Source organism: Elephas maximus, chromosome 13 (genome assembly GCF_024166365.1).
Source record: "Elephas maximus indicus isolate mEleMax1 chromosome 13, mEleMax1 primary haplotype, whole genome shotgun sequence".
Lineage (NCBI taxonomy): Eukaryota > Metazoa > Chordata > Mammalia > Proboscidea > Elephantidae > Elephas > Elephas maximus.
This window is the reverse complement of record NC_064831.1, coordinates 11,640,960-11,655,219: the sequence shown is the minus strand read 5'-3', so window position 1 is coordinate 11,655,219 and position 14,260 is coordinate 11,640,960. Positions and strand designations below refer to the sequence as shown.

At 34.5% G+C, this 14,260-nt stretch overlaps 1 protein-coding gene and 1 pseudogene across 1 annotated transcript; both read left to right on the top strand.

Annotated features, from left to right (window-relative positions):
- Positions 1–3,098: 3,098 nt before the first annotated feature.
- Positions 3,099–4,022, top strand: LOC126057226 (olfactory receptor 2AK2-like). The gene has a single exon (XM_049852687.1). The coding sequence runs from the start codon at positions 3,099–3,101 to the stop codon at positions 4,020–4,022; it is 924 nt and encodes a 307-aa protein (XP_049708644.1).
- Positions 4,023–13,231: 9,209 nt separating this feature from the next.
- On the top strand, positions 13,232–14,194 carry LOC126057281 (olfactory receptor 2AK2-like; annotated as a pseudogene).
- Positions 14,195–14,260: the final 66 nt, after the last annotated feature.

Below are 14,260 nucleotides of genomic sequence, written 5' to 3'. Positions count from 1 at the left end.
AACTTCAGGGGTGGCTTTAGTTCTGAGTTAGAAGGATCTCCAGGGGCCATAGTCTCCAGGGTTCTGCTCTGACTGGGATTACAACAGAGAGTCCTGGACAGAGTGGGAGAAAATGTAGAACAGACGATCAAATTCACAAAAAGAACAGACTTCTCTACATATTTTGTTGAAGGAGCCCTGGTTGTACAGTTGTTAAGCACTGGGTTTTAACCCAAAGGTCAGGGGTTGGAACCTACCAGGAACTTCAAGGGAGAAAGATGTGGCAGTCTGTTTCCATGAAGATTAACCCACTGCCATCCAGTAGATTCCAACTCATAGTGACCGTATAGGACAAAGTAGGTTTCGAAGGCAGTAAATCTTTACAGGAGCAGACTGCCACATCTTCCTCCCTCAAAGCACCTAGTAGGATCAAACCACCACCTCTTCTGTTATCAGCCAAACACATAACCACAGCACAAACAGGGCTCCTTCTGTACTGATTGTAGCTTTAGAAATCCTGTGGGGCAGTTCTGCTCTGCCCAAGGGGTCACTATGAATTGGAATTGACTCCAAGGCAATGGGCAGAGTATATAATTTATTGATGATATATAGTCATATAATAATTACATAACTTCTATAAACCCACTGCCATGGAGTCAATTGCAACTCATAGTGACCTTATAGAACAGAGTAGAACTGCCCCACAGGGTTTCCAAGGCTGTAAATCTTTACAGGAGCAGACTGCCACATCTTTCTCCTCCTGTTCAGCAGCTGGTGGGTTCCAACTACCGCCTGCCTTTCAGTTACCAGCTCAGTGCTATAATCACTACACCAGGATCAAGACTCCTGATAACTTCTACAGCTATTGTATTCTTACTTCCCTGTTTTTCTATCAGGCCCAATTATCATGCTATTTTATCACGTTTATATCCATAAAATTTTACATGTTGTATTTCCTCCTCTTCATTCTCTTATCAACATTTTTTTTTTAACTTGATCATTTTCTTTCAGATTTTTATTAAGAAATTGCATCATAGTCTGAAATATATAACCTATCTTGAAATTTAGATTGTATTTACATCAATTGGTTTACAGTGAACTACCTTGCAATGACATTTATTTTGTCCTTTCAGTTACATGTGTTTGCATTTGATATTTTTAAAACATAAGCCAGTTTTTTGGATAACCATATTTAAATAATATTTTATTATCATTGAGTATTGTTATTACTAATGTGAAAATTTTTAAGAATATTAAAAATATAATGTATTAGAATGTTGCTAACTATAAATTATAATTTATACAATTTATCGAACACTTTTAGCAAGTTAAATGTTTTTCATTTATTAGGTTTTCAAAAACAGTAAAGCTTTTAAATAGAAAATTTTTTTTCTTTTTTGTGTTGTTATTTTTATTTGTCATATTCTATTCCATGGGTTAGAACATTCAAAAAAATCATAATGTTGTTAGAATAAGTCTTTGTTTTTTTCTGAATTATACAAACATCCATCATTATTTTATATCACTGTGTTTGCTGTTTTAGAGAAAAGCACTGTTCTTTGAGAAAGGCCTATAATGAAGAATGATGCTTCAATAGGATCAAAGGTTTTTAGAATATATGAAATGTGTGTAGTATCTTTCCTATATAACTTAGTGATATGATTACTTATAGTCCAATGTGACTTAGTTTATACCAACTTGGCTGACTATAAAAAAAAAAGATAATGTTAAAAACAAAATTTCTGCAAGATTAGATTTGTATATGAACCCATAAGTTTAACTTGCAATTTATGAATGGGAAGTTCAGACAAGAGCTTTCTAATTCATGAATAGCAACTACAGGTTATGAGTTCTTATACAAATTTAATTTTGTAAAAATTTTGTTTTTAACAGTTCTGGTGATGAGGATGGGATTAATGGAGCTCAGCAGGCAAGTCTTAATTGGTTAACTCACATTTTGGCTTCTGGGAAGGTCAAGCATTTGCAGAAACTAGACTTAGGTTTGGTTTGCTGATGTGGGCCTTAGCATAAGTGACTGCACCTTAAACCAAGTATAGTCAGGTCAACAATAAATAAAACTTTATGATAGATCATTGAATTCTATATGCTAGAATTGTATTTATATTAGCATGTATGTATAATCAACAGTTGGTATTGTCAATTAATTTTCTTATTTGTCACACTTTATATTAAAGCTGACTAGTTTTTACTGAAAATAATTTTAATTTCTCAACTTTGTTGAGCAATCTTTGTAATAACAATTATCTAAAACTTTCAAATTTAAATGGGGCATCAATACCTTTTGACTCCATGTCTCAACTGAGGAGCAAGTAATAACATTTTACTAACTGACATTTCATCCAAGTGCAGTTTAAATGTAAATTTCCCCTATTAATATAAAAGGACCAAGTCAAATTCAAAATGCCATTCTTGACATGTTCCTTGAGTTAAACTTAGATTAATAATTGCTAATGTAACATTTTAGTGTTTCTTTCTCCAGCCCTTCTTAAAGGTCTTGCATATTTGTTTTTTGCCTGGGCAACAAATTTCCACATGCAATTACAGATATTATAGAAATAACCACCAATTCTTTTATAAGAGTTGTAGTATTCCTGACATACAAATGGTAATATAACATTTATTACAACCTATAGCCAATATAATTTCAAAATGGAGAAACAAATTCTTTTTGTAGGAATATTATACCATATTTGAACATCACTGTCCTGTTTAATTATTCAAATGAATGGAGTGAAAGATTTTTTTTCTCATACCAAGTAAGCACTTCTCCAGTCTCTCATCTTGAAGATATTTAAAAGGCGAGAAAAGACTCATGTTGGCAAATCATCTAAATGTTTATTTCCAGATAATATTTTTATTCTGTAAGAAGTAAAAAAAAAAAAAAAAAAAAACCTTTATCATTTTTTTTTTTTTTTCCAAATTGGCCATTGCTCAACAGACACAGATTCAGTGGATAGAAACAGGGGGAGAAATAGTCACCTAAAGTGATTCAAGGAAATTCTACTGCATTTAATAATCATTTTGTTTTCTTCTGAAGGACATTCAATGTTGTTTACACTGCATTTTCAGATATTGTCTGCTTTATTTTTATTTAAGCCATGAAGACAGAAAATCAAACTTTTGGAGCAGAATTTATACTTTTTGGCTTTTTCCAATATGGCCAAATGAACACCATCCTCTTTGTTACCATTGCTGGCCTCTTCTCAGTGACTTTGATGGGGAATATCATACTGATCCACCTCATCCGACTGGACACTCCGCTCCACACTCCCATGTACTTCCTCCTCAGTCAGCTCTCCTTCATTGACTTGATGTACATCTCCACCACGGTACCCAAGATGGCAGCAAACTTTCTGTCAAATAGTAAGACTATTACTTTTTTAGGCTGTAAGATTCAAACCTTTGTGGTTTTGACCCTTGGTGGAACTGAAGCTCTTCTTCTTGGTTTCATGTCTTATGATAGATACATAGCGATCTGTCACCCTTTACATTATCCTGTGCTCATAAGCAAGACGATCTGTTTGTCCATGGTCACATGTGCATGGGCCAGTAGTTCTATCAATGCTTTAATACATACACTGTATGTATTTCAACTTCCATTCTGTACATCTCGGATCATTAACCACTTTTTCTGTGAAGTTCCATCTCTAATGCCTTTGGTGTGTGAGGACACCTCCCAGTATGAGTATACTGTCCTCTTTAGTGTCCTTAAGGTTCTGCTACTACCATTCATGGCCATTCTGGCTTCCTATGCCCGGGTGCTTATTGTGGTTTACCAGATGAGCTCAGGTAAAGGGCAGACAAAAGCCATCTCCACGTGTTCCTCTCATCTGATTGTGGCAAGCCTATTCTATGGGACTACTCTCTCCACCTATACAAGACCACACACTTTGCACTACCCTGAGGAAGATAAAGTGGTGGCAGTATTTTACAGTATCATTACACCTCTTCTGAACCCATTTATCTACAGTCTGAGGAATAAGGAGGTCATGGGGGCTAGGAAAAGAGTTTCGGGAAAATAGATATTTGTACAGAAAATATGACTTTAGGAGCCCTTTATAGTTTGAAACTGAACAACCTGATTTGATTAGCCTACTGTCTAGAGAGATGTAAGCTCAAAGAAATGTTTACAAAATAAATAATTAGACAAATGCCTTCATTTCTCCTCTTTTCAGAAATAACTAAATCACTACTATTGGAACTGGATTGATTTACAATGTATAAGCAAGAGAATGGTTGCCATTATCTACGTTGTTTATCTTCTAAAAGAGTAGATTTGGTACCTATAAACACAATACTCCTATGTCATAGCAAATATTTTTTCTTCTTTAATTTGCTGAAATAAAATGCATAGAAAATATAATTTATTGCAAAATGCATAATATCTAGGATATGGTGACCAAACTGTAGTATAGAGCAGATTTCATATATCCACTTATTCTTTCATTCATTGAACAAAAGTTTTAATGCTTTAACTTTGTATGTGACGCAATTATAGGCACTGGTGATATGGGATTGAGCAATATAAAACTGAGATAAATGTCTGCTCAAAGTTTACATTTCACTGTGAGGAGAAAGACAATATATAAAATTAATGCATAAATTGTACAGTATATCAAAAAGCATTAATTGCCATGAAGAAAAACTAAGTGGAAAATTGGAATAGGGAAACTAAAAGATGTTTGCAATTATAAGTAAAATAGAGAAGGGAGAAACAAGAATGTGACAATTTGTCAGACTAAAAGGAGTTAAGGAAGAGAATCAAGTGGACATCTGAGGAAGAGTGTTCTGGGAAGAGCAAAGAGCAAGTGAGAACTTCCTGTGATGGGAACATGCCCTGCATAGTCAGAAAAGATCAAGGAGTAAATTGGTGAGACTTAGGCAATAGGTAGATGTAATGGGGCCAGAACATGTAGTATAAATTAGATCAGTATGAGGATTCTGGATTTTAACCCAAAATGCTGGGCAACCATTGCTGAGTTGTGAGTATAGAATTGATGTGAACACAAAGAGGCCATTGCAGTAGCCCAGTTGTGACAAAATATGGCCTTGGATCGAAGTGATATTAGTGGAGGAGCAAAAACTGGCCAGATTCAGGAGACTGGGAGAAAGCAGATATTTGAGTTTTGTGGACACATTGGGATATGAAATGCTACGAAATAAGAGGCATTCAGAATTGGGCTAAGACTTGGACTAAATAATTGGAAATATGGAGTTGTCATCATTATAGTTTGGGGGAAGCCACAGGTGGAGCGTTTTCATCATTCAGCATCTCTTGTGCTACTTTCACGTTGACTTCTTGGCCCCACAAACGCAGTCATTATTCTGACTTCTATCACCATTAAATAGGAGCTCTTATTTCTCATCACCATTGGGTAGAAACTTTGGAATCAGAAAAAAAAAAAAGTTCTCTTTGATATCTGGCTTCTTTCAGTCAACATATTTAAAAGATTTAACCATATTTTTGTGTGTCTCTGTAACTCCATCGTTTATATTACAAAGCCGCATTCCATTGTATGGCTCCTGAGCAATTGTTTCCGTTCTGATGCAGGAAATGTTTGGCTATCATGAATAAAACTGCCATAAAACTTCCTGCACAAATGCTTTTTGGGAACATATTAACTGAATTATCTTGTATATACATCAAAGATTGAAATTGCTTGGTCATATTTTAAGTACATGTACAGCTATGAATGTGTTATCGCCATGTGGGTTTAATCATTTGTATTCCATTCAGCAATACAAGAGAAATTCTTAGAGTCTAATTGTTGATAATAAATAATTCAGTGACTTGCTAAACTAAACTACCTGGTGCTAAATATAAAATTGGATATAAGCCATGATGATAAAATCCAACCAGTGCTCAAACAGTGCATGAATAATGGTATTGGAAGAAAGTATATATTTTCTGTGAAGTATTTAAGATAATCACTTACAAGATTGTTTTTAATCCATTGTCAATAATTTTAATAATTATGGTTTGTAATTCACAATGTTCAGTTTTCCACAACAGCAACAACAAAATATTAGGCATGCAAATAAACAGGAGCACATGGCTCATTTACAGGAAAAAATAAATAAATTTGAAACAATCCCTGAGTCAACTCAGATATTGGAATTACTAGAGAAATAATATAAATAAACTGTATTAAATATGTTCAAGGTGCTAATGGATACCATGTACAAAGGACTAAAGGTAACCAGTGAAATAATGTCTTAACAAATAGAGACTGCCAATAAGGAGATAGAAATTATAAAAAGATACCAGATAGAAATTAACAATAATCTTTCTCAAACTCTTCCAAAAAATAGAAGGCAACTCATTCTAGAATGACATTATCACCCTGATACCAAAGCAAAAAAAAAAAAAAATCACAATATACCTTATGAATATGGAAGCAAATCTTCCATAAAATACTAACAAACAAATTCAGCAGCAAATTGCAACAAAATACTAGCAAACCAAATACGGCAGCATATTGGAAGGAGTATACACCATGACCTAGTGAAACTTATCCCATAAATGCAGGAGTGGTTAAACATAAATATCAATTAATTAAGAGAATGAACAAAAATGATTATATTAATTGATGCAGAAAAATCATTTGACACACTCCAATACCCTTTCATAATAAAATCACCCAACAAACTAGAAATGTAAGGAAACTGCTTGTATCTGATTAAGGACAGTTATGAAATGCCCACAGTTCACATCACTCACATTGGTGAAAAACTAAAAGTTTTTCCTTAACATCAGGAACAAAACAAGGATGCTTGACTTCACAACTCTTATTCCATATTATTACATAAATACTAGCCAGAAAAGTTAGGGAAAAAAAAATAGGAAATGGCATTCAAATTTGAAAAGAAATAAATTTGTTCCTATTCAAATGACATGATCTTATATACAGAATATCCTAAGAAATACTCTGGGCTCAAGCCTAACGATGATTGTGAGGATGGCACAGGACGGAGCAGTGTTTCCTTCTGTTGTACACAGGAGTCGCTATGAGTCAGAACAAGCTTGACATCACCTAACAACAACAAGAAAGAATACACACACACACACAACAAACCAACAAAAACAAAAATTAACTATTAGATTTAATATACAAATCCAACAAAATTGCACGATGTCAGATGAACACACAAAAATCAGGTTTTGACTAGAGCTCTGGAGAACCAGTCTTGATATCTCTGCTTATTTGGTTATTCATTCATTCATTTATCTCTCTCTATTTATTTATTGGTTATTCTCTTATGTTTCAGATTTCTTCAATACCAAACTTTAGGTCTTTGAACCTTATCAGAGAGAGTGACTGTATGGACAGGGCTTATTTTAAGTAATTCTCCCTGTAGATAGTTTGCTCTAGTTTTGTTTATTTTTCTCTTGAAACTTTAGTAGAACCATGTCACACTGGGCTGGGGAAAGCTTTTAGAAGGATTTGTGTCCACATTTGAGCAAAGCAGTGGAGGAGATGCTTCCATTCTTGAATCTATCTTAAAAAAAAAAAAAATTATCTTAGCTTATGTAAAATAATAATCCAAAAAGGCAGTAAAAACAGCATCATCATTAATAATCATCATTAAAGCTAATATTTATTAAGGGCTTGCAGCACGCTGGACAATATTGTAAGTTGTTTGCATGTGTTAACTAGTTTAATTTTTAATAAACAATATTAGCAGTAGATGCTATTATTAGATAATCTATGAATCAAGAGAGCAAGTAATACATTCCTGCTTCTGCAATTCAGACACAGTGAGTCACCCCCATCCTACCTTCCACCATCACGCTCCACTTTTACTCCCTGATTTAATATATGGGCCCCTAAGAGATATTTCTCTTTTTATGCCACAGGAAGAGCTCTAGGTTTTCATGTTCTCATACCCATCCAAAGTAGCTGACAACTGTCTGTGTATAATACACAAATATTTTTCTCACGCAATATCAAGTGATAATAATAATAAAACAATAACAACAAGCACCACTTAAAGGTATCAAACCTAACTTCAGAGGTAGATTTTCATTGAACCATAAGAAACTTGAACTGCAGATCCTCTCACCTGTGCAGGCCTCTTCCAAAGTCATATCAATTTTATATTTGTATTTTTGCTCTCTTGTTCTTAAAGAAAATGCCAGAAACTGTACAAGTTTCACAGTATTCAAAACTTACAAATGTCACTTCGACATTCTAGAAATCCTTCCACAAGTGACTGAATGTGAGGCAAATGTTGACTATTCATAGGACTCAATCGTTCAGTAAAAATCTGAGATTAGGGTTCCAAAACACCTGTGTTTCATCCTAAAACTGATTCAGTGATTGTTTGGCCCCTGGAGTTTTCTTTGGAAAGTGATTTAGAGAATAATGAGACAAAATATTTCAAATTAAGGAATAGTTATTATAAATTATGATTTATGAATTATAAAATAACATATATATTATAATTGGAGAAAAATGAAGATAAGATCTTACGATGTGACTTACATCCCGTCTGTACCTGAGAGAATAAACCTGTGTATTTTCTTCCCAAAATCTAACCCATGTCGACTTCCTTCTTAAGTTATTGCACTTTTCTTTTCCCATTCTTGAGCACAGCAGCTATTTCATGTCATCCCATAGAATCAGGTAAGGGAATTGACTGGGCAAAACTTCAGCTCACTTCAATTTTTCCAGATTAAATACATCTCATCGAAATAGAACAACATTATTGAGCACCATGCCAAAATCTAAATTCTACTCTACACGTGGGCACTTTAACCCTTAGGGATTACAGCATTTGTATTTGATCTGTGGACTTTCAGAAATCAGAGTCCCTTACTTCGATGGCCAAGCCAACCTTCCTATTTTGGGAATAAAATTATTGCAAAATTTAGCACATTAATAATATTACCTATATTATATAATTCCTCAGTATTTCATGCATATTTTATATAGAAAAAATCAAACTATATATTAGCTGATTACTAACTATATGGAGTCAAAATCTACATACATATTTTAAAGGTAAAATAGTTAACTTTTAAAAAAATTTTCTTAAAGCAATCAGCTAATATCAATTATTTGATTTTTTTTTTCACTTGAACAAATACATTTTGCGGCTTGACCCTTTGTTCATTCCCCTCCCTCCCCCCAGGAATGCAGACACCAGGACTAATGAAATATCACTTGTAATTTGTACAATGTGCTTAACCATGGACTAGAGGTCTAGTTTTCCCAGAAGGTCTCTGAGAAACAAAATATGAATTCCACCCGGATCAGGCAGCCAGCCTGTGTTCACCGAGAGGTTTAAAGTCTATATAAGGACGAGAAAATGAGTTTGAACATTTGATTCTTTTTTCCACTAAATTTTTTCATGGTAAATGATTGAAGACTTATTTGCTGAGGCAAAAAAAAAAAAAGCAATCCTGCAAGCTCATAGAATGGTGACACTTCCTAAAATGTGTTTCAAATTAGGGATTTCACAGTTTTGGATTTCTTTGTGAATTTATTTTTCTGCCACCCTGTAGAAGTGTCAAGTAGCTTGATTTTCCTAATATATGCAGTTTTGTCTGTGACTTTTTAATATATGTGACAAACAAATAATATAATTTAACTTAGAAATTTTTGAAAGACAGACTTGCTGTGCCTCTCTAATACTGTGCCCAAGTGGGGTGACAGGAAAATCGTCTGTGTAATTTTGCAGATCCATTTCCCAACTCCCTGTTTAATTATTTATTTCAAAAAATCTTCTAGGAGAGTGAAACATTATCTCTATAAAAGACAATATATCTCAATTAAAATTTTTTTCAACTGTTTTTATATATGTAAAATAATCTATATGTCTAAATACCTAATGAAAAAGAATATGCTTTTCAACACAGTGGCTTGTTTTTCAGTTTTAAAAACGTGGTCTGCTGGAGGTAAAGCAGTCTTGTTCATAATAACAACCATTCAGATTTCAAATAGCTCTTTTGGGCCATTAATTACTCTGAATTTAACCTAAAATATTATAATACCTTGAATACTTTGCTACAATTCGTGTCAAAAAGATCAATATATGACTAATCTCAGGGACACTATTTAAAGGAATGTGTTTTATTTGATAAATTATGTAGAGTGAATAGTATTTTTCTTGGATGCCCATTTCCTTTGATTTGGGCGATTTCTGCGCTGGCTAGATTATCCACATTACATTTGGATGATTACTGCAAAAATTGAATATCCAGATATGTTATCTGAGATTAATTTGGCCATATATTGATTTTAAATTTTCTTAGGACAGCAATCACAAAAGAGCAAGGTGAGAGACGTGTCTTTGTAAAGCGAGAAAAGGGTAGGGTTTGAAGGTCCAGTGCAACCCCTACTGGACAGCATGGTCCTGGAGGCATCACTTGTAGTCTTGACTGGGGTAGAAAAAAAATGTTTCTTATTTTTGCCTTGCCACTTTGTATTATGCTCAAGGCGTAGTCATATTCAACAATATTACTGGAATGGTGAAAGGCTGTAAACTGTTTCAAGCAATACAAATTTGTGGTGAGAGTCTTTGCAGTTGAATTAAGATATTTTGTAAATTGTTTTATTTCAAGTGAAATATATATGCATACATGCATATGCATATATTTTTCTATATATAATGTGTAACTGTCTAGTTTTCATAACTGATTTTGAATACATGCACATTCTCTCACCAAGCTGATTTTTTTAGTTCCCTTATCTGTTTTTATCATGTACTCATCATTCTAAAATGCTTCCATAAAGCATATTACATTTATTATACTTCTACAAATTATTTACACAATGAAAATTCCTAATATGATATTGTTAGTTAAAAAAAAACAAAGTATGCCTCAGTTTATATGAACTTGGTTGACTATAGATAATGTAAAAAATAAAATTTCTACTAGAGTAAATTTGCATATGAATTTATAAGCTTTATTTGCAATTCATGAATAGGAAGTTTCAGACAATAGCTTCCCAATTCATGAATAGCAGATATAGTTTATGAGCTCATATACTAACTGGTTCATTCACATTTAGGCTTCTGAGGTCAGGCATTTACAGAACAAAGACTTACATTTTGGTTTGCTCATGTGACTGCATCTTGGACCAAGTATAGTCAAGTTAACAGTAAATATAACTGATGATGAGTCACTGAATTTTTTTTTTATTAACTTTTATTGAGCTTCAAGTGAACGTTTACAAATCAAGTCAGTCTGTCACATATAAGTTTATGTACATCTTACTCCGTACTCCCACTTGCTCTCCCCCTGATGAGTCAGCCCTTCCAGTCTCTCCTTTCTGACAATTTTGCCAGCTTCCAACTCTCTCTATCCTCCCATTCCCCCTCCAGACAGGAGATGCCTACACAGTCTCAAGTGTCCACCTGATATAATTAGCTCACTCTTCATCAGCATCTCTCTCCCACCCACTGTCCAGTCCCTTTCATGTCTGATGAGTTGTCTTCGGGGATGGTTCCTGTCCTGTGCCAACAGAAGGTTTGGGGACCATGACCGCCGGGATTCCTCTAGTCTCAGTCAGACCATTAAGTATGGTCTTTTTAGAGTCATTGAATTTTACATGCCAGAATTGTATTAGTATTTGCATGTGTATAATCAACAATTGTTATTGTCAGTTAATTTTGTGCTTTGCTGCTAACCACAGGGTTGGCAGTTCGAGTCTACCAGCCACTCCTTGGAAATCCTATGGAGCAATTTTACTCGGTCCTATAGGGTCTTTGTGAATCGGAATCAACTCAACAACAAGGGGTTTTATATTAAAGTTGGCTAGTTTTTAATTGAAAATATTTTCTATTTCTTAACATTGTTCTGCAATAAGAATTATCCAAAACTTTTGAATTTTAAAAAAGCCATCAGTAGTCTTTTGATTTCATATCCCAATTGAGGAGCAAGTGATAAACTTTTACTAATTGCCACTTCTTCCAAGTGCAGTTTAAATGTAAATTTCCCCAATTAATATAACAGGACTAAGTAAAATTAAAAATGCCATTCTTGACATGCTTCTTGAGTTAAATTTAGATGAATAATTGTTAACTTATATTTTAATGATTCATTCTCCAACCATCCCTTAGGTCTGGCATATAGATAGATAGACAGACAGATAGATAGATGATAGATGGTGATGATGATAGGTAGATAGATGATAGATAGATAGATGATAGACAGATAGATAGATAGATAATAGATAGATAGGTTTTAGGTAGGTAGATAGATAGATGATAGATAGATAGATAGATAGATAGATAGATAGATAGATAGATAGATAGATAGATAGATAGATAGATAGATAGATAGATAGATAGATAGATAGATAGATGATAGATGATAGATAGATAGATGAAAGAAAGATAGACAGATAGATGATAGATAGATAGACAGACAGACAGGTAGGTAGATAGATGATAGATAGGTAGGTAGGTGGGTAGGTAGGTGGGTAGACAGGTAGGTAGATAGGTAGGTAGATGATAGGTAGGTAGGTAGATAGGTAGGTAGGTAGATCGATCGATCTTTTTTTTTTTGGAGGGCTTTGTCAATGAATTCCTATTTATACTTGCAGATGTTATCTACATAACCACCAATTCATTTAGAAGAGCTAAAATATTCCTGACCCATAAATGTTAATATAATTTTTATTACAATGTATAGCCAATACAAATTCAAAATTGAAAAATGGAGTCAAGAAGTTTTTTTTAAAGAATATTATACCAAGTTTAACCAACAGTGCAATTCTAAACTATATATATGAAGAAATTGAGTGAAAGATTTTTCGCAACATGTGAACATGTCTCTAGTCTATCATCATGAAGATATTTACAAGGGGAGTAATGACTCACGTTGGCAAATCATCTAAATGTTTTATCCCCATATTATATTTTTATTCTGTGATCAATTTTAAAGAAACATTATTTTTATTTTATTTTTCAAAATGCCCATTGCTCAATAGACACAGATTCAGTGCATAAAAACCCAAAACCAAACCCCTTACTGTTGAATTGATTCTGACTCATAGTACCCTATAGGACAGGGAAGAACTGCCCCATAGAGTTTCCACGGAGTGCCTGGAGGATTCAAACTGCTGACCTTTTGGTTAGCAGCCATAGCACTTAACTACTACACTACCAGGGTTTCCTATATAAAAACAGGGAGAGACATAATCACCTAAGCTGATTAAAGGGAATCCTACTGCATTTAATAATCATTCTGTTTTCTCTCAAAGGTCAATCAATGTTGTTAATGGAATTTTCAGATATGGTCTGCTTTGTTTTGATTTAAGCCATGAAGACAGAAAATCAAACTTTTGGAGCAGAGTTTATACTTCTTGGCCTTTTCCAATATGGCCAAATGAACAAGACACTCTTTGTTGCCATTACTGTCATCTTCTCAGTGGCTTTGATGGGAAATATCATACTGATCCACCTCATCCGATTGGACACTCTGCTCCACACTCCCATGTACTTCCTCCTCAGTCAGCTCTCCTTCATTGACATGGTGTACATCTCCACCACGGTACCCAAGATGGTGACAAACTTCCTGTCAAATGGTAAGACCATTCCTTTTTTCGGTTGTGAGATTCACACCTTTCTGTTTTTGACTCTCGGTGGAACTGAAGCTCTTCTTGGTTTCATGTCTTATGATAGACACGTAGCGATCTGTCACCCTTCACATTATCCTGTGCTCATGAGCAAGACGATCTGTTTGTCCATGGTCACATGTGCATGGGCCAGTAGTTCTATCAATGCTTTAATACATACACTGTATGTATTTCAACTTCCATTCTGTACATCTCAGATCATTAACCACTTTTTCTGTGAAGTTCCATCTCTAATGCCTTTGGTGTGTCAGGACACCTCCCAGTATGAGTATACTGTCCTCTTTAGTGGCCTTGTCATTCTGTTACTACCATTCATGGCCATTCTGGCTTCCTATGCCCAGGTGCTTATTGTGGTTTACCAGATGAGCTCAGGTAAAGGGCAGACAAAAGCCATCTCCACGTGTTCCTCTCATCTGATTGTGGCAAGCCTATTCTATGGGGCTACTCTCTCCACCTATACAAGGCCACATTCCTTGAATTACCCTGAGGAAGATAAAGTGGTGGCGGTGTTTTACAGTATCATTACACCTCTTCTGAACCCATTTATCTACAGTCTGAGGAATAAGGAGGTCATGGGGGCCATGAGAAGAGTGCTGGGAAAATAGACATTTGTACAGAAAATACGACTTTGGGAACCCTTTATAGTTTGAGACTGAGCAACATGATTTGAT

Bases quoted from the DNA above. Each gene is read 5' to 3' on its own strand.
- LOC126057226 (XM_049852687.1), top strand. From the start codon at position 3,099: ATGAAGACAGAAAATCAAACTTTTGGAGCAGAATTTATACTTTTTGGC.